This window comes from Schistocerca nitens, chromosome 6 (assembly GCF_023898315.1).
Source record: "Schistocerca nitens isolate TAMUIC-IGC-003100 chromosome 6, iqSchNite1.1, whole genome shotgun sequence".
NCBI classification, from domain to species: Eukaryota; Metazoa; Arthropoda; class Insecta; order Orthoptera; family Acrididae; genus Schistocerca; species Schistocerca nitens.
This window is the reverse complement of record NC_064619.1, coordinates 572,654,298-572,680,102: the sequence shown is the minus strand read 5'-3', so window position 1 is coordinate 572,680,102 and position 25,805 is coordinate 572,654,298. Positions and strand designations below refer to the sequence as shown.

General features: G+C 44.4%; 1 protein-coding gene across 1 annotated transcript in view; it reads left to right on the top strand.

Annotated features, from left to right (window-relative positions):
- Positions 1-25,805, top strand: part of LOC126262806 (cytochrome P450 6k1-like) — a 174,176-nt gene that overhangs the window by 4,802 nt on the left and 143,569 nt on the right. The window contains exons 2-3 of the mRNA XM_049959646.1: positions 3,294-3,523; positions 20,265-20,503. Coding sequence (XP_049815603.1) covers positions 3,304-3,523; positions 20,265-20,503 — 459 coding nt within the window. The 5' untranslated portion in view covers positions 3,294-3,303. The remainder of the gene's footprint in view (positions 1-3,293; positions 3,524-20,264; positions 20,504-25,805) is intronic.

Sequence of the window (25,805 nt, the reverse complement as noted above, 5' to 3'; positions counted from 1 at the left end):
ACGTAACCACTAGCTGATAGGCTTATGGCTGTATACATTTCCTTTGTCAGCAAAGTAATGTTGTTTAAAATTGGATACGAGTCCCTTACCCTGCCCAAGGACAGAGAAGGACTCGGTCTTATCAACATCTATGAGAGGGTGGTATCTACCTGAAAGTGAGGCGAAGATTCCTCTTGACCCCTACAAGCTCGTTACTGATCGCAATGGAGCTGGCGTCTCTCGACCCACAGATTACGTTAGGAGACCTTCTGGCTCTGTTCAGTCAAGTTGGGTGATACTACAGAAATTCTTCCAGTCCATATGTGGCATAGAGCAAACCAGTGCTTAACAGTATTGGTTAGAAGCAGTCTTGGTTGCAATTTTAGTTTTCAACGACGCGTTTCGCCTTATTTAGGCATCTTCATGTAATCTACATCGAAAAAAGAGAACAAATACATCTCTTTGAGAATCGCGATTGCGTTGTGCAGACTTGGATAACCTATAAGAATGTATAAACAGATCAACTATTGAAAGAGCAAATACCTTATTTGGAATTACTTAGAAGAATCCATTAGTCAGTGTAGCCAAAGGGCATCGTCGAATATATCAGGCTAACATCGCCTTCGTTAAACTCAGTAAAAACTAGGAATATAAAATAGTAAAATCATTACCTTTTATAGATGGACGCGAGAGGCACCAAGATCTGCATAAGGCGTTCCCGTTCACAGGAGCGAGTAACGGAGTAAGATGGGGGCTTAGGTAGTAAGCATAATGCACCACAACGTCGTGTGCTACTAACACTGAAGCCTAATACAGAATCACCTCAATAGGTGGCGCTGCGACGCAGCAGTGATTAAAAATGAGAGATCGTAAACTGGATATACATACCCACCAAAGTTTTATAAATGTAATGCACATGAAACATTGATACGTTGGAATTACTAGGGGCAACACCTGTGCAATAACTTACCCTAAAATTTTGACGAAGTAAAATATAAATGAAAGCAGTAAATTTAAAATGAGAAAACAAGGTGTATAATACAACGCACAGATGCACTACATAAATAGATTTTTCGTATCATATACCACTAGAAAGAGCACATTAAAAACACAGGACCGTAATTTCAGATAAAGAGGCCGCCCATATAATACTGAATATTGAGTCATTCGGATCTAGAACTTCTAGCAAGTAGACTTTTTTTATAAAATACAAATAAAATTATTAGGCTTAAAAAATACACACCAACGTGGAAGAAGGACGTTATGCGAGTAAACTTTTCCTCCCTTTTTTATAGCTACATTGAAATGTGTAAAATGCGTCATCATTAAAGTGACAAACTCGCAAGTATCCTATTTGAGTCAAAAAAATCCTAACGGCTTGGCTAAGAAGACGACATAAGACCAGAGAAGAATTAATGCTCTCGTAATTCTGCCTATATATTAACCCTGTCTTCTTGCTAGAAGTTCTAGCTCCGAATGACGCAATATTCAGTATTATATGGGCGGCCTCTTTATCTGAAATTACGGTCCTGTGTTTTTAATGTGCTCTTTCTAGTGGTATATGATACGAAAAATCTATTTATGTAGTGCATCTGTGCGTTGTATTATACACCTTGTTTTCTCATTTTAAATTTACTGCTTTCATTTATATTTTACTTCGTCAAAATTTTAGGGTAAGTTATTGCACAGGTGTTGCCCCTAGTAATTTCAACGTATCAATGTTTCATGTGCATTACATTTATAAAACTTTGGTGGGTATGTATATCCAGTTTGCGAACTCTCATTTTTAATCACTGCTGCGTCGCAGCGCCACCTATTGAGGTGATTCTGTATTAGGCTTCAGTGTTAGTAGCACACGACGCTGTGGTGCATTATGCTTACTACCTGAGCCCCCATCTTACTCTGTTACTCGCTCCTGTGAACGGGAACGCGTTATGCAGATCTTGGTGCCTCTCGCGTCCATCTAGAAAAGGTAAAGATTTTACTATTTTATATTCCTAGTTTTTACTGAGTTTAACGAAGGCGATGTTAACCTGATATATTCGACGATGCCCTTTGGCTACACTGACTAATGGATTCTTCTAATAAATTCCAAATAAGGTATTTGCTCTTTCAATAATTGATCTGTTTATATATGCTTATAGGTTATCCAAGTCTGCACAACGCTATCGCGATTCTTAAAGAGATGTACTTGTTCTCTTTTTTCGATGTAGATAACATGAAGATGCCTAAATAAGGCGAAACGCGTCGCAGAAAACTAAAATATAAAATTGCAACCAAGACTGTTTCTAACCAGTACTATTGGGTGATACTGTTTGGACCACGCTTATCGATGCCAAGCGACCCCAACCCCACTTTTGGCGGTGGGCGAAGCGACTCTATGGTGAACTACAGTGATATCATCTGCCTAACATGATCGAATCTAAATATCCAATTACGAGGTGAAGAGTGGTCTGGAGAAAGGAACACCACCCATTACTTGGCTCTGACGCAAAAGCCGCGTGGTATGTGGTTGTCAACTGGAAGTATGTGGCACACAAACTCTTTATAGCACCCACCTGGCGGATTCACCACTTACTGGTCATCTCATTAGGTGGATACCGACGGACACTGTCTCAACTGTGGAGATGCAGGGCAGGTGTGGTACCTTGTGCACAAGGTTTTAGCGTATATTCTAGGTGCAGCGCCATTCCATATCGGAGCACATACGATTCTTCTACCAGACGAAACGTTCTACCCCAGGGCTCAGATGAATGCAGTCTTGTGGATCCGCGGCCAGGCCGTGTGCCGTGATGACCCCAAACACGTTCTTGATTTCTGGTGTTATCTCCATGAGCGGCACTCGACACTACCACAATACAGTCATCGGTTTGAAAATTACGTATGGAGTGTCTTGCACCATCTACCGAGTAGTTGGAACGCCCCCAGCGAGAGAAGTTGATATGACTGATTACGTACTTTAACGAACGAACATGGTGCAAGACGGACTGAAACAAGAAGATACGCCGGGCGACCTGGCGCCACTTCCACCGTGTCCGTTACTGCTTTGTTTTTCGTTCTTCTCCTCAATGTCCATTTAGGTCTCACCCTCCGACTTAGCACAGCGTATCACAGGTCTTCCCGTTTGGTTCTTCATGTATATATAAAAAACGAAAAAATAAATAAATGCGCAATTGTTGATCTATGGCTGTAAGAAGAGAGAAAAACGATTGACGAAAAAGAAATGAATGTGGCCATATGTTAGGCACAACATTTGATACATGATTGTCAGTAGTTCGCAGGGCTGACAACAGCATCCGTTTCTCATGTTTCAGACTCGGCAACATGGGCTTGTATGCGGAGTCGTGGCTCACGGAGCTGTTGGTAGCCCTGTCACTGGTGACAGTGGCAGTGTACGCGTGGTTCTCCAATTCGTACAAGTACTGGCAGAAAAAGGGAGCACCCTACCTGGAACCACAGTTTCCGTTTGGCAATATCTACAAGAGTTTTGTGGGCAAGCAGCCCATGCCCATGGATGTCACTGACGCATACCGGCAGCTCAAAGGTAAGACAACTCATGCAAACATTACATAACTGAAGAATCGGAGGTATCTGAAGCTACAAGTCAAAGGCTGTAAATATACAACAGTTTTTGTTGTAAAATAACATTTGTCTCATAAGAATGTGATCATTTATTTTTTACGAAATATTGACTGAACTTAATACTCTGTAATTTGAGTTTCACGTTTATTTACGAGACGTAGAACTGTTTCAGAAGTTCTAGCTTCAGTGCAGCTTATTAGAAATAGATTGAATATTATTAATTATCTGTCCCTTAAACTTACAGTTTTTCCCAATTGTTTCCTAATGGGCGTCTGCAACTTCTCCCTGTAAGCTGACGTTTCCCTTTCCCCAACCTGTACTCTTACCATCAACCTTGACGTTACCCTTTCTGTTAAAAAATTATGGTTGAAAGTTCTCATGATTTCGATGATATAAAACAAAAACGTTCCTCACACAGACGACGAAAAACTTGATCCTGTTACGGACGACTGAAGGGAAGGAGAACTACGCATGACATACGCCGCCTGGCCATGGAAGATTTGGTTTACGAAACGACAAGGCAAATCTTTGAGCGTGATCCCGTTTAACTAGCAACATTTTTTGATGAATCCCGACACATAAGAGAGAGGGAGTCATCTTATCTTTTGATACCGATACATCTGTAGAAATGGTGACTGGGTAGTTACGCTGTGTGTTCTCCAAAATGAAATAACTACGTAAGACAAAAGCTACAAGAAGTTTGATGATCCATGTGGATAAAGAAGAACCTTTAGTGCACTGCTGACTTTCCATTTTACTTTCAGTAACAGCTGTGTCTCGCACACTCGTACGAAGTATGAGCGGTGTTCAATAAGTAATGCAACACATTTTTTTGTCAAAACAGTTTGTTTTTATTCGGGATTTCAATACTCCATATTATTCTCACTATTTTGGCTAAAATATCCTATATTTCAACGTAATCTCCGCTGAGCGCGACGCCCTTAAGCCATGTCACTGGTAGGGAACGTGTGCCAACGTGGTACCACTCCACTGGTCGACGTCGGACCCATCATCCACGTGTTGTTTCCTTCGGTGTGCATCCCTCATTGGACCAAACAGACGGAACTCGAAACATGCGAGATCCGGGCTGTGCTGTGAATGAGGAAGAACAGTCCAATGAAGTTTTGTAAGCTCCTCTCTGGTGCGTAGACTTGCGTGAGACCTTGTATTGTCATGGAGAAGGTGAAACGCCCGCTAAACCCGTTGGGTAGAACAGGTGATTAGGATTGTGGAAAGGGCCAAATAAGGTGTCGGTCAGTTTCACTCAAAATTGTAATTTGTTGTAATTTAATAACACCTTTAAACCAAAACGGCACATAGCCGAATCTTTACAACTAGGAGTTTCAAAATACAATTCTTTCACGGCTGAGGGCCTCCAAACAAGAAATGTTAAAAATCAACAAGATAAAAATGCAGTTAAAATAGCAAAAAAATTTTGCCTCAAGGCAAAAGTAGATAGAACAAGTACATGCATGGTGCAATACAAACGGCTGAAGGCCACACTTAAATTTCAAAATTCTAAAATATATTACCATAATCTTTTAAGGCAGAAGGCAGCAATGTTTTCGCTTAAGGGGAAATTTTGAGAATAAGGCTTTAAGCGGCTGAAGACCCACAGCTGATTTTCCAAAAATTCAAAAATACCTTAACCTTTAAATTTTCAATTGCAGAACACACACTAAATGAAAAAGCAACGCAACGACAATAACTAAATTTAAGAATATGGTTTTAAGCGGCTGAAGGCCCACAATTGATTTACATAAATTGATTTGCATAAAACACAATAAAAAAATTTCTTTTAAAACATTGGCTATAATAGATTACCAACAGACCATTAAACACCCATGAAAACGACAGTACAGACAACGGCACTAAGACGCCTCCAGGGGGGGGGGGGGGGGGCTGCCCTCGAAACATCAACATGTGAGACAGGTAGACAGGTAGTGGGTTCAACTACACTTGATCCGTCGGTAATCCAATCAAGAGACAGTCACAGACCAACCGACCAAACGACTTGCTCGCCACCAATCGGTACATAAAACTCAAAGACCAAACTCTTACGGACTTAATTATCCACAATAAAATATGTATTAAGCTGTCAAAACTACACACCATGTTGGACAGCGACAACAGGTGAGGTAAGGACGCTGCCTGAAATTGTGTTAGTGGTGAGGGCAGGTAACCGGAACACTAACGGCAACAAGGCAGAAAATTCCGTCGGTACACTTGAATTTGAAATAAGGTAATATAGTTAACTTCACCAAAAAGGAACACAGCCTGAATTTATGTCAGTGGCCAGGGCAGGTAACCAGAACACTAATGGCCACAAGGCAGAAAATTCCGCTGGTGCACTTGAATTGTATTGAACCAATATAGTTGACTCCACCACACGGTGGCTCGATCTCACCACTGCAAACTCGGTGTTGCTCACAGGAAAAGCTCCCCAACAGCGAATCACTGAAACGTGTTGTGGCGTAACAACCGAGCTACGCCACACTGAGAAGGAAGCCGAAAGGCACGCGTACACACACGCCGACTGGCGTCAAGTCTGGAACAGGATACGTAATGACTGCTATAAAGAAAATACGTAGCTTTGGAATATATTTAACTTTTAATCACTCCTTGGGATACATCTCTCTTGACTATACAAATGAGAATCGTAAGATACATGCATTGTGACAATTGGCGCCTTGCTAAGTCGTAGCCATTAACTTAGCTGAAGGCTATTCTAACTGTCTCTCGGCAAATGAGAGCAAAGGCTTCGTCAGTATAGTCGCTAGCAACGTCGTCGTACAACTGGGGCGAGTGCTCGTACGTCTCTCGAGACCTGCCGTGTGGTGGCGCTCGGTCTGCGATCACACAGTGGCGACACGCGGGTCCGACATGTACTAATGGACCGCGGCCGATTTAAGCTACCACCTAGCAAGTGTGGTGTCTGGCAGTGACACCACAAAACGAACGACACAACATGAACGGACGTGGCTTGCGTACTTAACACACCACTCAAGTTTGACGTGCTGGGTCGGTGAGCCACAAAGCTCGTAGCGATCGGACAGCTTCATACACACTCCGTCACTGTGCAGCGACCGCCAGCGGACCCAGCCGACTGTACCATACGGAGATCCTCCCTGGTCCGCACTAACCAACCGACTCCTCTCAGAATGCTGGCAACATCTAAAATAATCGTCAGTAGAGATATCACGAACTACACACACAACCTGACAAACACTTGCATGAAGACCAGAACGATACCCAACATTAACTAAGCACGCACGGAGACAAATCGGGAGTCGATGCACACACTCAGCCGACTCAAGAACGATCGGCTAGCCAAAACGCTTCGTCGGATTGGACGACCGACCGACGATCCACCAAGACCGTGGCCCGACACAAGTGATGCGTGGCGGCAATGGTCGGGCGAGCCATGTCGACGCAGACCTCACAGCTTCAAACCAACTGCACTAGTGCCGCATTGCAACTCCCCAACTGGCAGGTCCGAACTGCGCTCCAGACGCGTTCCAACTGACTGGCAGACCCGAACTCGCTACCCGAACTCCATCAAGACAGACAACGACCGGTAAGTAATAGTAGTCGAGCAAATGAAATGAAATGAGCGTTTGGCGTCAATGTCCGGAAGGACCCTTATGGGGCAGGTCCGGCCGCCTCGGTGCAGGTATTCATTCGACGCCACATTGGACGACCTGTGCGCTGGATGGGGATGAGATGATGATGAAGACAATACAACACCCGGTCCCTGAGCGGAGAAAATCCCCGACCAAGCCGGGAATCGAAACCGGGCCCCTTAGGACGGCAGTCCGTCAGGCTGACCATTCAGCTATCGGGGCGCACAGTCGAGCGAAGATACTACGAGAGGGGATATATCGAGACGCGCTGCTAACGCCGCTCACGGTCAGGCAAAGCAGCAACTTAGTGACAGTAGTAATTTAAATTAACGTAGTGAGTTGGAAGTACATTAAAAACAGGGTGTAAAATACATGATGGCGGGAACACGAGCCACGCACGGCTCAGAAGGAGAAGTTCATTTGTATTTTTTCGGCGACGAACAGACAGAAGTCGTTTCTTCAATTTCTTGAGGGTAGCACAATACACTTCAAAGTTGATCGTTGCACCACGAGGGAGGACATCAAACAGGATAACCAGCTCAAAGTCAGCGGAGAGGTGTTTGGCGTTACTCCATGGATTGTCGTTTTGTTTCCGGTTCAAAATAATGAACCCATGTATCGTCGCCTGCGACGATGTGCGACAAAAAAATTGTCGCCAACAGCCTCGTAACACGCAAGAAATTGCGCACAGATGCTCCTTCGTTTCTCTTCACGGTCTTCTGTTAGACGGCGAGGAACCGACGCCTTTGAGTTCCCCAACTGCTGGAGGAGTGTGTCAGCACTACCAACAGAGACGTCTAGTTGTGCAGCGAGTTCTTTGGGTTCCATCGATCACCTCGAATGAGAGCGTCTGCACATTCCAACGTTGCAGGAGTCACAGCTGTGTGCGGTCGGCCGACATGCGAAAGATCGGACAGGTCTGCGCGACCTTGTTGCGATGACAGCTGTCTTGCACAACGACTCACCGTGCTTTCGTTCACTATCAGGTCCTCGTAGACATTCTGCAAGCGTCTATGAACATCTGCGATGCCGTGGTTTTCCGCAAAAAGGAACTCGATGACAGCTCTCTGCTTGGAATGCACCTCCATTGCAGGCATTTTGAAGGCTACGTAAAGCGCCACCACTTGTCGGAACTTCATGAAACTATTGGGGCTGAAGCGGGAATATTCAGCGATGTTCCACAACAAATTCCGCAGATTTTCAATCGAAACTGGCCGGGAAAATAAATGTGTTGCATTACTTGTTGCACGCCCCTCGTGTCTTTCTTTATGACAATGACAACAGTCAATTTTTATCGACGATGTGTTGTATACTGTGTCCCGCTTTCGTTAATATATTCAACGCGCACGGCCTCATTGGTTTCTGGAATACGGTTATGGCTATCAGATACGTCACGAAACACATATGAAAAGGTAGGGAAACGTTAGTGCATAACTTGGTGAAGGATAACGGCTTCTGGGAGCAAGTCCATTCATAACAGAGACTCTACAGCCGCTCATCTCACAGTCCGGCCTTACAATGCTGTCGTATGTATTTTAACATAAAATACATCAAGAAAGCTACGAAACCAACCAGATATCATGCTTACCGTTTGTTTCGAGAGTTCCGTGAAGAATAATTTGCTAACATTCGTTTAACAAGAAGTTTCTCATTGCATCATCTACGGCGCTAGGAAGAAGGGGTTTAAAGGCTGTATCTCAGGCCTCTAGCCGATATCCTCTCACACGTTAAATACACTGATGTTTTGTGCCATGGTTATGAGGTCCCCTGGTCGAATTTTATTGATATTGTCTCCCTTAAGAGTACTTTGTGCTGAAACTTCTTTATTTAAATGTGTGTGTCTATAGTTAAATTGCAGAACGACTGAAAAAAAAAAAGTTCAAATGTGTGTGAAATCTTATGGGACTTAACAGCTAAGGTCATCAGTCCCTAAGCTTACACACTACTTAACTTAAATTACCCTAAGGACAAACACACACCCATGCCCGAGGCAGGATTCGAACCTCCGCCGGGACCAGCCGCACAGTCCATGACTGCAGCGCCCCAGACCGCTCGGCTAAACCAGCGCGGCAGAACGACTGAGAAGAAGAAACTTCTACGTTATTTGATTCTGAGACAGCTGAGTAAAACTGAACGTACTGAGCCTACTTTCTCTTTACTTTTTTTTTTATCATGTCAACACTGACCCATAATATTCTAGCGGAACGCAAACTACCTGTTCAAAAAATTACAACCTGACTTCAAATTATTAATTCAAAAGAATGGCTCTGACTAAAAATAAATCTTGACAATAACCTGTACATTTCACTAAGCACTTACCTCACAAAAATCTTCATTATGCGAACTACTGCAACACAGCGAGCGTCAATACTGTCAGCTAAATAAAAGATTCTAACTACTAAAGCCACTAACTACTAATAACCATGTGGTTAGCAAAGGAAAGATTTTGTTGCAAACCAAATAATGTATTTTTTTTACCTTAATAACGTGACATCTAATTCAGACACGAATATAAATCCTCATTGACATCTAATACAAAGGTATATAACCATGAATAATATTCAATCTCCAGGTCGAACATGTACAGATCGTTAACCTACGCTAACACTTCAGACCTCCACCCTCCATAATGCTAACTTCTCACATCTAACATCCATCACTGCTGGCTGTTCGCCTCAAACTACACAACTGTACTTCCATCACTGCTGGCGACTAACTTCCAACTGCAACAACACTACTGGCGGTTAACTTCCAACGACGAGTCCAACCAGCCACAGAGTCTCTTACAAAGAAAGCGCAGTCAGAGATCCAATGCAAAGCGCTACACAGCGCTGCCAACACAGAAGCAGCCCACTTACAGCGCGTACTACTTTGATGTTACACTGTCTATGTTAATTTCAATGTTATATAACGTGGGGCCTAGTTGTATTACATCTAATTGACGTCACGCAGCGTGGACCGCCATGTGGTGGTACCTCTTAGTGCTAGCATTTTGTTGTGTTTCAAATCTTGTCATCAGTTACTATGATGTGGTGCCATCGAGATATACAGGTCCTGTGGCGTGTGTCACAGCCGTGTCACTAAAGGTCTTATGAGTGCCGGCGCCATCTCCGACAGGGAGTGAGCTACTATTTCAGTCATTCTTATCTTTGCATTTAAATATATGCAAGCTTTCGAAATGACATGACGAAGTTAAGGCCTTTAGTGGGCATCTTTTCACTGACGTATTGACTGCCTGTAGGCCCTGCCTGGAGGTGAGTGTTCCCTATGTACACTCCTGGAAATGGAAAAAAGAACACATTGACACCGGTGTGTCAGACCCACCATACTTGCTCCGGACACTGCGAGAGAGCTGTCCAAGCAATGATCACACGCACGGCACAGCGGACACACCAGGAACCGCGGTGTTGGCCGTCGAATGGCGCTAGCTGCGCAGCATTTGTGCACCGCCGCCGTCAGTGTCAGCCAGTTTGCCGTGGCATACGGAGCTCCATCGCAGTCTTTAACACTGGTAGCATGCCGCGACAGCGTGGACGTGAACCGTATGTGCAGTTGGCGGACTTTGAGCGAGGGCGTATAGTGGGCATGCGGGAGGCCGGGTGGACGTACCGCCGAATTGCTCAACACGTGGGGCGTGAGGTCTCCACAGTACATCGATGTTGTCGCCAGTGGTCGGCGGAAGGTGCACGTGCCCGTCGACCTGGGACCGGACCGCAGCGACGCACGGATGCACGCCAAGACCGTAGGATCCTACGCAGTGCCGTAGGGGACCGCACCGCCACTTCCCAGCAAATTAGGGACACTGTTGCTCCTGGGGTATCGGCGAGGACCATTCGCAACCGTCTCCATGAAGCTGGGCTACGGTCCCGCACACCGTTAGGCCGTCTTCCGCTCACGCCCCAACATCGTGCAGCCCGCCTCCAGTGGTGTCGCGACAGGCGTGAATGGAGGGACGAATGGAGACGTGTCGTCTTCAGCGATGAGAGTCGCTTCTGCCTTGGTGCCAATGATGGTCGTATGCGTGTTTGGCGTCGTGCAGGTGAGCGCCACAATCAGGACTGCATACGACCGAGGCACACAGGGCCAACACCCGGCATCATGGTGTGGGGAGCGATCTCCTACACTGGCCGTACATCACTGGTGATCGTCGAGGGGACACTGAATAGTGCACGGTACATCCAAACCGTCATCGAACCCATCGTTCTACCATTCCTAGACCGGCAAGGGAACTTGCTGTTCCAACAGGACAATGCACGTCCGCATGTATCCCGTGCCACCCAACGTGCTCTAGAAGGTGTAAGTCAACTACCCTGGCCAGCAAGATCTCCGGATCTGTCCCCCATTGAGCATGTTTGGGACTGGTTGAAGCGTCGTCTCACGCGGTCTGCACGTCCAGCACGAACGCTGGTCCAACTGAGGCGCCAGGTGGAAATGGCATGGCAAGCCGTTCCACAGGACTACATCCAGCATCTCTACGATCGTCTCCATGGGAGAATAGCAGCCTGCATTGCTGCGAAAGGTGGATATACACTGTACTAGTGCCGACATTGTGCATGCTCTGTTGCCTGTGTCTATGTGCCTGTGGTTCTGTCAGTGTGATCATGTGATGTATCTGACCCCAGGAATGTGTCAATAAAGTTTCCCCTTCCTGGGACAATGAATTCACGGTGTTCTTATTTCAATTTCCAGGAGTGTATGTTGGGCAAGGCAACTAGTGTGACATCACAGGTTCGTTGTGGTGCACGTATTTCTCGTGTGCCCCATCCTGCCACGGCCAACATGGCATTATACCACGAAATGATAATGTGCAGTGGATGTCTGTTTTGTTCATTCCATATAAATTGTAAGCTTTCTTGTGATAAGTTTTTATTTAATTTTACTTGTTAGGTGTATTTATTATTGTATTTGGACTTTGGATTGCATCAGTTAATATGAAGAGACTCTTATGTGAGTTATGTCCGCCTGCTTAGATGAATGGTAACGTATTTGCCTTCCGTGCAGTGGGCACAGGTTCGAGTCCCAGCCAGGTTGGAGGTTTTCTCCGCCCATGGTCTGAGTGTTGTGTTCCCCTCATCATCAGCATCATCATCGTGACACAACTCGCCCAATGTGGCGTCACCTGATATAAGACTTGCACTTCGGCGGATGAACTCGATCCGATGGGGACTCTCGCCCATCAATTTTATGTGACTCATTATCGTACAGCACGTTGTATGTTACTCTTGCGATAGAGTGGCTTAAAGCATTGTATGACCGAAGTGCCATTGCCCAGTTTTAAGGGTACATAATTTTTGTCATTGAGTTGTAATGCACATCCCTGACAATATTTTTATGCTACTGTAAAACTGTAATCTCAACGAATTCTCTTTTATGGGTTTGAAGATAGCAACTTATGTTGCCGTAGTAATTTCCCAATAACGTGTCAACATAGCGATCTTGACAAGTAAACAGAAAATTTTCGCATAAAGATTGCAGTACAAATTGTAAGTAGCCTGTTTATATTTTTGTATGTTGGCAGCCCTATAGGCTGTATTAATATCGCTGACAGCACTCTGCGCGCTCGGTAAGAGACTCTCTGGTTGGACGGATTAGCAGTTAACAGTTAGCGAGCGGATGGCTTGGACTTGTGTTCTTCGTGGAGACTCAGTGTTGGTAGGAAATGCGTTGTAAAATGAGGATGGATGCAGTTGGTAATGTTTGGGTAGTTGAATTATTGACAACTATATAACTTTTGGAACTGGATGTCACATGAATAAGGTAAAATCTTCTAAATACATTGTTTGCTCTTCAACAAAATCTTTCTTTTGCTAACCATATGCCTCCTAGTAGTTAGAGTCTATAATAGTTAAAATCTTTTTATTTAACTGGATGTAGTTACTGCTTGCTGTAATTGCTGTAGTTCGTGTTATGAATATTTTCCGTGCGGTAAGTGACTTATGAAAAAGTATCGGATATTGTTAGGATTTTTTGCAATTCAGGACCATTCTTTTATGTTAATTATTTGAAGCCATGTTACTGTATAGCAGTCAGATTGCTTTGGGCTTGTACATTGTGGGTAATAAAGGAGTAGGTCAAGTCTGAGTTGCCTTTGTCAGGGAAAATTCTGTAGATCAGTGTTGAAAAGATAAAAATAAGTAAAGAGACAGCAGCAGCGGTTTCACTCAGTACTTTCAGTTCACACTCAGTAGTTTCAAAATTTGTACATCACCTCCTGCACCGACTGTTCATTTCAGGTAACCACTAACTTTCAGACATTGTTCACCGATTCCTTCTGAGTATTTTGGTATAAATGACGCATGACCTCTGGCAGCTCGTTACAGAGTGTTTCATGTGGTACCTTGTCCAAGTTAGCTCTGTGTATGTATTGCACTGAAAATAGTGGACAATAATGCAAATTCCGAGGGTACACACTTACTTCCGTTTAGTCACGGTACATGATGATGGCAACAGTAATTCCCTCTTTAACTGGTTGCTCTCAAGTTTATATTCAGTATTGTTCGGTTTTGCCTAGTGTTTATTTACCAGCAGTGTTAGTAGTGTGTTAATAGTGATACAGAGCAGTACTATCGATGGATTTACTGATGGCGAGTTGGCCGATATGCTCCTGGCTTATGGGTTCAATGAATGCGATGAAAAAGTGGCACAACTACGCAAAGTTGATCTGTCTCCACAGCGACACCAAACCCCTTAAGCTTTACACTGTGTGAGGTGCCGATTGAACTGTTAGCATGTTCCTAAAATGCTATAAACCCAGTCCCCGGTGACCTATAGAGAAGGGAAGCTCTCCCATAATATCACGCAAAATTTAAGAAAGAAAACAACGTCACACAAGTAGGAACACCTTATTAAAGGAAAATTAATAGGTGTGCCCAATCAAGCACGAAAATATAGGTACCGCACCACACATGTACATACTCATGTTAATGAAGGAGCTCACCTATCTGGAACAAAAACAGCCGGTCACTGTGATAATTTGGTTAATTACCATAAAGCATCAACATGTGAATTACAGTCTCAGATATGTATGTAAACATTTAATAAATGGATAAGGGATAGTAATTATGGCATATAACCATGACACAAGTGAGCGAACACAATAAAGTCATAATCACAAAACTAAAATGCGGATATGGCCAACGACTGCAAGAATCGTAAGTGGTTAAAGAAGGAACAAGGAAAAATAAGTACAAACACCAGTAGAATCGCCAGAGTACACGATGGAAGCAACTGTGAATATTACCACTGTGCAAATAGCCCCTAATGAAAGCATTGCATCCTCCTCGATTCGGTGATTACATCACCAAAACATTTTACCATTCTCACACAGTCTGAATCTGGAAGATGGCTGCAGTAATGACTGGAGATTCTGAGTGCATCCTGTCCTTCATACTCTGTCTCATCCGTCGCCTGGCAGTGAGTTTATTACTCTTCCTTCTCTAAGCAGCAAGTCTACTCTTCGAATTCCTAGCATTATGGGTTACCTCATCAAAAGTTTAACAGCAAGTGTCCGCTGACAACTTTTTGTAATTCTGCTAATTCTGTCGGTGTAGGAATCTCGCTGAGCAATTGTAACAGACCCTGCAAATTGCCTTCTAGTAAAAATTTTGCAAGTACGTTAAAAAAGCTTTTTCTCCCATGATGACCTAACGTAGGGAGCAAGGCAGAAAATCTGGCCCACTGTATGCCAGGATCCTGTAGCTGAAAAATCAAAGGGCTTGCACTTAGACACACACAGGAAATTGCGCTTTCTACAGAAATAATAAGTTTGAGCCAATCACTCAGTTTCTTGGTCCAGGTGGTTTGGGTCCACCGACGCACCGCTACCTGCTAGCCCTGACCGCTGCCCATCACCCCACACTCTGCTCTTTTTCCTTCTGTATCGGCAAGGTGAATGCTGCCATGTGGCAGGGCGCAGGTATGGCCTGCCATGCCTACACACAGTCAGACAGGTCGCAGGTAGGCGACTCGTTCAGTAGGGAGGGGAGGGGGGGAGGAGATTGGGGTTGGATGACTGGTCAGTGTGTATAGATCCCATGCTTCTCTCAGTCTGTTAGCTTTCAAGGATTTCTGCAGGCAAGGTACAAAGAAGTTATTGCGACAGGTAGACTAACACTTGGACTGACCGGAGTGCAGAGATCACCCACAACAAATTCTGCACTTTCTACAAGCACTCAGCTCTGAACATGCTCCTCCTGGTCCTTTTAAGCAAACTTCTATGTCGCCCAAGCTACGAAGCTTTCTGGTCTGCAGAAAAGTAACAAGCTCCTCACTGTCACAGAAAGAAGGGAACAGAGGAAGTAATTAGATAGACATTCAGTGATAGTACTGAATACTGTCTGCAGCGTAGGAGGTAGCCTACGTTGGTCATGGGGATGTGCCTACAAAATTATGAAAATGGAAATGCCGTGTGGCTAGGGACTCCAACGGGTAGACCGTTTGCCTGGGTCAAGTCTTTCGAGTTGGCGCCATTTCGGCGACTTGCTTGTCGATGGGGATGAAATGATGATGATAAGGACAACACAACGCTCAGTCCCCGAGCGGTGAAAATCTCCGACCCAGCCGGGAATCGAACCCGGGCCGTTAGGCATGACATTCCACCGCGCTGACCACTCAGCTACCAGGGGCGGACAAATTATGAAATATTTTGCGTGACATTTCGGTGCCTACTACATGAATCCAAATAATACATTTCATGTTGTTCATTTTGGCGATTACATATTACAGGTTTTTTCAGTGTTGTAAAGGTATTTTCTCACAAACATAGGTCATTGGGTTAACAACATGTATAAATCATGATCATTTTATTACTCTGAAATGAGCTGCAAGAGACCGCGGATCCTTGCATATACTCAGAATGTACGCTGGATAACCTCGGGAAGTTTGTCAGTGGAATTCTGGTTCGCCCTGTACATTAATAACGTGTAGACGTTCACGACCGGTGTCTTAATTAATGAAAACTTCCGAACAAAGAGGCCGTGGTCGAACAGTAGAAATTTTTCCTCCTGACGTTTCGTAGCCAATTTTACTCACTAAAACATCACAAGACAATCAAGAAATGAAAATGAGATACGACGTGGTGTTAGTTCCATTAATGCTAAACACGAAACAGTTTACATACCAACCCATATGAATGGCAGGTAACTTGCAAGTTTTATTAATGCAAAGCGGTATTAAACTTCGGAGTAAATCTTGCTCATCACAAGTGTCTTACATGTTTCTAAACAGCGGCAGTAAATTAAGTTTCGTCCACGAGGAAACATAGATGATTTAGTTATTGACGTTCTTTTTAGTAAGTGTTAAAATATTGTTGTTCTTTGTATCCATGAGATGCTTTCTTCAAGATGGGCATAGAAATTCAAAATAAATACAGAATGTGTAGCTGGAGACGCAAAATCAGGGACAAGATGATAGGACATGTATTAAGACATCAGCGAATTACCTCCATGGTACTAGAGGGAGCTGTAGAGAGCAAGAACTGTCGGAGAAGGTAGAGATTCTAATGCTTCCAACAAATAGTTGAGGACATGAGATAAAGAGGTTGATGCAGGAGAGGAATTCAGGGCGGGTCGCATCAAAGCAAATTAGAAGAATTACATCTAAAAAAAATGTGACCTACGACACATATGGCTAATTAATATTGCAGCATAGTAACCTAAAAAGTACCGATACAGTAAGTCAGATATCCCTGGTGGCTCCCAGTGACGTGAGGAAAATAAATATCGCCCGTTTTTCGGAGTTAAGACCGGATGTGAGTTTCATTGTATTCTATCTACTGAAACTTCCTGGCAGATTAAAACTGTGTGCCGGACCGAGACTCGAACTCGGGACCTTTGCCTTTCGCGGGCAAGTGCTCTACCAACTTTTTTTTAATATTTTTTTTAATCTCTTTTTGTTCGTTTTTGTTCGTTGCATCTGCTCGGTGCGGACGTCAGAAGACACCCGTTTCAGTTCGTCGTTGATCCATCAACTCAGTTTTTTAATTGCAGAGGGCCATCTAACCCTCTGACAGAACACGCTGAGCTACCATGCCGGCTACCAACTGAGCTACCCAAGCACGACTCACGCCCCGTCCTCACAGCTTTACTTCTGCCAGTACCTCGTCTCCTACCTTCCAAACTTTACAGAAGCTCTCCTGCAGAGTGAAAATCTCATTCTGGTAACATCCCCCAGGCTGTGGCTAAGCCATGTCTCCGCAATATCCTTTCTTTCAGGAGTGCTAGTCCTGCAAGGTATCGCAGGAGAGCTTCTGTAAAGTTTGGAAGGTAGGAGACGAGGTACTCGCAGAAGTAAAGTTGTGAGGACGGGGCGTGAGTCGTGCTTGGGTAGCTCAGCTGGTAGAGCACTGGTCTCGGTCCGGCACACAGTTTTAATCTGCCAGGAAGTTTCATATCAGCGCACACTACACTGCAGAGTGAAAATCTCATTCTATTCTACCTACTGTTTTCGCTCTCATTTTAATTTCTTGGTGTTATGTTTTAAACTATCAGTACCCAGCACTGCTCGGGCTTGTACTTACTCCAGTGTTCTATTACTCCATCTCCTTCCCTCTCTCTCTGTCCTTTTCCTCCTGCCCCCTCTCTATCTAAATCCTCCTTGCTCTCTCTATGCCTTCTGCCCCCTCTGTCTGTCCATTTCATCCTCTCTCCTCCTTCTATCCGTCTCCTCCTCTTTTCTTTCTCTGGCCATGTGCTCCTCCCCTTCCTGTCCATTTGCCTCTTTCCCATCTGTTCATCTTTTCCTCCCCTCCTCTAAGTCCATCTCCTCCTTCCCCTCTCTCTGTCTATTGCCTTCTCCCTCCTCTGTGCATCTCCTCCTCTCCCCTCTCACTGTCCATCTCCTCTCTGTTCATCGACTCATCTGCCCCTTCTCTCTCCATCCCCTTCTCTTCGTTCTCTGCGTCCATTTCCTCATTCCCCCCTCACTGTACATGTCCTTCCGCTCCCTCTACCTGTCCACACATCCCCCTCCACCTCTCTGTCCATCTCCTCCTCCCTGCAGTATATTTCCTTCCCCTTCTCTGTCTCTGTCTGTTCATCACCTCCTACCCCACTCTATGATATCACTGCCACTCCAGCAGAAATTTGCTGGTTTGCTGGTTCTTATCTTCCTAGTACTTCTTTCCGGAAAGTAAGGTTGAAATAGATCCAGGGATTTAGGAAGAGCTTTTTTATCTGATGCTTTGCCCACATACGAACATGTCTCATATATTTTGTACACGCTTGATATATTTCACATATATTTGTGCACACAGATCACCCATATCTCTAGCAAATTTTGGCCTATAGTTTAGTTTTCACGCAGCTCAATGATTATGACGTCACACCTCCTGCATATACGTCGCACATTGATTGTAGAAGCATTCAGCAGCATATGCGAATACTGTCTGCGAAATGTGTTGAGAATTTATTTACTAGGGAAGAAATTTAAACTTCAAGGAGGATGTTACAATGCCCTCTGTGGCATTGTGGGGAGAAGGAAGCGACTTTGCCTTACTTCTCCTGTTTCTGTATCACTAACCTGGTGTCTTGCTGCTTCTGTAGTCCCTCGAAAATGGCTCTGAGCCCTATGGGGCTTAACATCTGAGGTCATCAGTCCCCTATAACTTAGAACCACTTAAACCTAACTAATCTAAGGACGCCACACACATCCATGCCCCCGGCAGGATTCGAACCTGTGACCGTAGCGGTGGCGTGGTTCCAGACTGAATCGTCTAAAACAGCTCGGCCACAGCGGCCGGCGGTAGTCCATCGTCGCAAAACAGCAGCGCTCAGGCGCCAGGTTCGATGTAGGTTGTGATCCTGCTGGGTCGGGATGCCAGTTGTTAAACGTTAACAACGTTTTGTACTATACTCGTTTTAATAAAGAATGCTTTGAAACACTTCACCGAATTTCCAATATGGCGGCTCTTGGCTACGCCGTTAATCAACCCTTTACAACACATGAACACCTTTCGATTTTCCATAACCGTGATACACACTGCCCACGACACGTGGCGTTCACTGATAACTAACCTTCACTATGTCTCATGTTTAACAGCTGGAATATGTACTCGCGACCGTTCTTTTGGAGCCGCCCCCGGTTACTCGACCATACGTTTTGAGCGGCGGCTCGCTACTAACTCGCCCTGTCTTCCCGAAGGACAAGAGAGACCCCACCTTTCTCCCTCAGCCAATAAGGACACTTCGCTCGTTTCCTATATATATCCAAACTTTCAGACAATGGGCGTTCAGATCGCTGTGGCTACGCGGATCTGGCGTCACGTTTGCGGACATTGTGACGGAAGTTTGTCTCGTAACACTGTCTCAGATTGTAAGATCCGACTCCCGAATAGGTGGATCTTGTCCCTACTAAGGTTGCACGACATTGCCTCCTGTGATATTATCATTAATGCTGCTTGCTGACGCATAACTGTCTGATGTACATGTAGCCTAGCTGCTACTGAGCATTCTTGATCACGTAAATGTGCGTGATACTTGACCTAAACACGTGAAGGGAAAGCTCATATGCATTACAATGTGTCAGTTTTTCACGCATCTCGGTGTTTATGATGTCATATCTCCTGTACTACGTCCCGCGAAATGACATAATTTCGCATGTAAATTCAGTGACATTGGGAAACCTGTACAATTACTAGTAAAGAAGTAATAAATTAAAGTGTCTTTGCTGTTGCGGCAGTTTTGCTGCACGAACAGCGCCTATGTTTAAGCGATAAACTTGTTTGCTTTCATCATTTTATGGGGGTTGTCAACGAGAAAAATTTTCGTGAACGGTCGAAATTATTATGTGTAATTTGTGTTGTAAGTCACTAAAAGCTCTCATTCTCAAATACTGGATGAGTAAACTTAGGATACTGGTGCGTCATGGGCTACACTCATTTTTCTCCCCCACCCCACACCCCTTTGATGGGTAGGTGGCTCATACCCCCAAAGTGATTCTTTCAAGGTAGCAAATAATATGTGTACCAGGTCTGGTTGAAATTTGTACGGTGGTACATTTTTGTAATATGTATGAAGGTCTCATAAGGTACATGAATCATAGAAATGCATACCTGAGAAAAATTAATTTTCTTATTTCTTCTAGGCAAACGTTTCGGCGGGATTTACTTCTTCAACCGACCGAGTCTGGTGATACTGGATCCCGATCTGATCCGCACTATCCTCGTCAAGGATTTCTGGTCCTTCCAGGACAGGGGGTTCAAGTTCGATGACGCTGATCCTCTGACCAAACACCTTTTCCTGCTGGGTGGCAACAAGTGGCGGAGGTTGCGCGTGAAGCTGTCCCCAACGTTCACGTCGGGGAAAATGAAGATGATGTTCCAGGTGAGCAAGCTAAGTTAATCATCGGTTTGGCACCTACAGAGCACTATTCACTGAACGTAACGTTTATCTGGGCACATTTTTGGTGCCAGAAGGAAGCCCACTTTATTCCGGTCTCAACCCGCTATTATATTGCTGATGTTTCAAGTATTCCCTACGAACCTTCGGGTACGATTTCTGTGTTGATATTAACATGGCACATAACCTAGAAACATTCCAGTAATATAAGGTTTAAGGAAGTCTTTCGAGGTGAAGAAGCCTTTGAAGCTCCACACCAGTTTTGGTAATTTCAGATGGTTCAAAATGGCTCTGAGGACTATGCGACTTAACTTCTGAGGTCATCAGTCGCCTAGAACTAATTAAACCTTACTAACCTAAGGACATCACACATATCCATGCCCGAGGCAGGATTCGAACCTGCTACCGTAGCGATCGCTCGGTTCCAGACTGTAGCGCCTAGAACCGCACGGCCACTCCGACCGGCAATTTCAGATGGTGTTTTGGCAAATTAGCCGGTAGCTGTTTACCAAGTTTTATCATTACTGAAGATAGCGTTGAGGTCATAACACATGTTACTTGAAGGAGGATTACTAATTAACGTCTCTTCGCCGACGAGGTCATTAAAACTGATGCTTAAATTTAGGCAGGAAAAGGATGGGCGAAAGAAATCGCCTGTGTCCTTTTTCCAAATAACCATCTCGACAACCAAGGTGCTTGTCGATTCAGGGAAATCACTGGGTTGTTGGGTGATAGGATATGCCACATGTGCTGCATTCCCAAATACAGTTTACCGATATGTTCTACACAGGCGCATGATAGAGGACTAGCCACAGGACTGGGAGGAAACTACAAGACACAAAGGCAATAATTATGCAACAATTCAGGTGTGCATCACCTATTCTACGAAATCTCGTACAACTTAAGTGCCTAGGCACCTCATTTCTCTGAGAGCCAGACTCAGATTTAACCACAGGTGTTTCTGTGAACATCTTCACAGGCTGCACATTGTAGAGACACCTTTCTGCTCTTGCGGAGAAGAGAGCACACAGATCACCTTTTCTTCGTGCGTCTGGGACTACATGGGATCATTAGAATCCTTTTATATTAACTTAAGGAGCTTGGTCATCTGTTACCTGCCTGCGTGACGGGTTTTTGTCAACACAGGAGCACAGATTTTTCTGTAAAATGTACAGATTAATCGTTGCGACAAAAATCCGCATCTAAGACCTATGTATTACTGACAATGGACTGCACAGAAATGTTCTGTAACATTTGATTTTAGAAAGGTTACATGCTATTGGCCTGTAACTGTATACTGGGTGTTTATAATCAAAGAGCAGCTACTCACAGAGGCCCATTGTTGGCTGTAATTATCGTATGACAGCGAAACGAGGTAGAGTTTGGTAGAGCTAGTTTTTTAGTATCGCGAAATAGGGAAGAGAATGCCACGGACATGATACGTTATTTTGGATAGCAATCAATGAAACGAAGGTGTTTCTCGTTGCTGCAGGATTTCTCATGAAATTTCAGTCACCAACTTTCCCCTCCGATCGCGAAAATATCCTGTTGACACATACCTACATATGGAGAGATGATCGTCATCATAAAATAAAGGAAATCGAAGGTCGCCCAGAAAGATCATGCGCTCGTTTTTGCTGCTCGCCGTCTGAGAGTGGAACGATAGGGAAATAGCTTCTAGGTGGTTCGATGAACCCTCTGCAAGGCACTTAAATGTGAACTGCAGAGTAGTCATTTAGATGTAGATGAAAGTATTCTAATGCGTGAATGTGGAACCAATTTACGTAGCAAAAATCTTAGTCCCAGTTTTGACCACCATGTGCAAATCTGACACTGTGAATGCAAAAAAGTCATATAGAAATGTTTGCATGTGTAATTGATTAGGAATGGGACGTGAGCAAAAGAAGTCAAACAAGCGAGGAAAACGTAATATTTATGTTATGTTAACAACCCCTTACACAGTTTTTTCAAGATGAGCATTGGAGACGTCGACTAGGTGTTTTACAGCGCCAGATTTGCACCTGTTGGCCGAAATTGATATTTTTTTACAGCGTATATCGGTTCCACATTAAATAATTAGAATATCTACCAAGTTTCGCAGCCGTACGATAGTTAAAACCCACTTGAACCGCTGTGAGTAGCTGCGCTTTAATTATAGCCAACCAGTGTGTTCTGCCTACAACGTGTGTGTGTGTGTGTGTGTGTGTGTGTGTGTGTGTGTGTGTGTGTAAGCAAACTAACAAAATTCAACCTATAATTTTCTGTCAGTACCCACGTATCTTATACAAGTAAGAGCTGGGTTTATTGTTTAAGATAAAGGCTAATAAATTAATTAAAAAACAATTGAACTAAAGTCTTTACGAACCAAGCCAGGCCATGCGGATTATGCGATGCTGATCAGTCACGGTGCCATTAATTTGTCTATGGGAATTTGGAATTCAGTATGGGACAATATACGGTGGCCATCGCGCTCGTAGCTGTAAATGCGGATTTTTCGTAACGGAAAATGCTACTGCTCGATCGAGAAGCTGCATTTAGTTCCTGACCTTGGAATGCTTGACTATGGTGGGCAGAGCTACAACCACTAGATGTGGTATCCAGATTCATTTGACGCCAGGACTCGAGTTTTATTGTCAGTAACTGTTCCCTACATTCCCGACATTACACAGGATATAGTGTAGATAAGTACTGATAGATGGCAGATCTGACTGTCTAGGTAGCTCAGTTACGAAGAGAAGTGACCTGAAACGCAATAATATGGGCTCTAGTCCTCGTGTCGGAAAATGTATTCATCCTTCAGAATTTTTCACTACGATGTACTTATCTTTCCAGAGTGGAACACTGACTTCCTTCCACGATGGCTAACAGGCTACTTCTGAAAGTAATCTCACCAGACAGGAAGGTTGTTACCCACCAGGAGATATCACGGGAACACAGTATAACACAGCCTCTATCGCCAGTTGGCTTCTATCTCGGGTTGTTAAGCCGGCTGCATTGATAATTTTTCTGACATTTCGTGAACACGAATGGCTGGCATTGTCGAAGCTTCACCTTCCATTGCTGGTGGCGGATTGGAGTCGAACACGAGGCCGCAGATTATATACACCTGGTGCGCCAACGTCCGAGTGTTTTCCTGTGGTAGTTACCGGTGAGTTAGTCTCCCTGCTGTCAATGCAGAGGAGAGAGCGGATAGATGGAAAGAGTACATTGAAGGCCTCTATGAGGGGGAGGACATTATGTGATCGAAGAAGAAACAGGAAGCGAGAGGGAGGACATAGGGGATCCAGTGTCAGAACCAGAATTTAAATGGGCTTTGGAAGACTTAAGATCAAATAAAGGAGGAGGGATAAATAATATTCGATCGGAATTTTTAAAATCATTTGGGGAAGAGGCAAAAAAACGAATATTCATGTTGGTGTATAGAAAGTTTGAGGCTGGCGATATACCTTCAGACTTTCGGAAAAACATCATTCAAACAATTCTCAAGATTGCAAGAGCTGACAAGTGCAACAATTGTCGCACAACCAGCTTAACAGCTCACGCATCCAAGTTGCTCATTAGAATAATATACACAAGAATGGAAAAGAAAAGTGAGACTCTGTTAGATGAAGAGCAGTTTGGCTTTAGGAAAGATAAAGCCACGAGAGAGGCGGTTCTGACGTCACAGTTGATAATGGAAGCAAGACTGAAGAGAAATCGAAAGACTTTCATAGAATCTGTCGGCCTGGAAAAAGTGTTCGACATTGTAAAATGGTGCAAGATGTTCGAAGTTCTGAGAAATGTAGGGATAAGCTATAAGGAAAGACAGGTAAAATACACTACTTACAACAGCCACGATGGAATAATAATAACACTAGATGACCAAGAACGATTTGCTCGGAGAAAAAAGTATGTAAAGCGGGGATGTAGTCTTTCACTCCTACTGTTCTATCTATACATCGAAGAAGCAATGATGGAATAACAGAAAGTTTCAAGAGTGGTATTAAAATTCTGGGTAAAAAGGACAATAATAAGATTCGCTGATGACACGCTATCGTCAGTGAACGTCAAGATTGCAAGATTTGTTGAATGAAATGGATAGTTTAATGAATACAAAATATGAATTGAGCGTAAATTGAAGGAAGACGAAAGTAATGAGAAGTAGCAGAAATGAGGACAGCGAGGAACGTGACATCACAGTTGTAATCACCAATTACACTACTGGCCCTTAAAATTGCTACACAACGAAGATGACGTACTACAGACGCGAAATTTAACCAACAGAAAGAAGATGCTGTGATATGCAAATGATTAGTTTTTCAGAGCATTCACACAAGGTTGCAGGCGGTGGCGACACCTACAACGTGCTGACATGAGGAAAGTTTCCAACCGATTTCTCATACACAAACAGCAGTTGACCGGCGTTGCCTGGTGAAACGTTGTTGTGATGCTTCGTGTAAGGAGGAGAAATGCGCACCATCACGTTTCCGACTTTAATAAAGGTCGGATTGTAGCCTATCGCGATTGCGGTTTATCGTATCGCGACATTGCTGCTCGCGTTGGTCGAGATCCAATGACTGTTAGCAGAATATGGAATCGGTGGGTTCAGGAGGGTAATACGGAAAGCCGTGCTGGATCCCAACGGCCTCGTATCACTAGCAGTCGAGATGACAGGCAACTTATCAGCATGGCTGTAACGGATCGTGCAACCACGTCTCGATCCCTGAGTCAACAAATGCGGGCGTTTGCAAGAGAACAACCATCTGCACGAACAGTTCGACGACGTTCGCAGCAGCATGGACTATCAGCTTGGAGACCATGGCTGCAGTTACCCGTGACGCTGCATCACAGACAGGAGCGCCTGCGATGGTGTACTCAACGACGAACCTGGGTGCACGAATGGCAAAACGTCATTTTTTCGGATGAATACAGGTTCTTTTTACAGCATCGTGATGGTCGCATCTGTGTTTGGCGACATCGCGGTGAACGCACATTGGAAGCGTGTATTCGTCATCCGTCATCGCCAAACTGGCGTATCACTCGGCGTGATGGTATGGGGTGCCATTGGTTACACGTCTCGGTCACCTCTTGTTCGCATTGACGGCACTTTGAACAGTGGACGTTACATTTCAGATGTGTTACGACCCGTGGCTCTACCCTTCATTCGATCCCTGCGAAACCCTACATTTCAGCAGGATAATGCACGACCGCATGTTGCAGGTCCTGTACGGGCCTTTCTGGATACAGGAAATGTTCGACTGCTGCCCTGGCCAGTACATTCTCCAGATCTCTCACCAATTGAAAACGT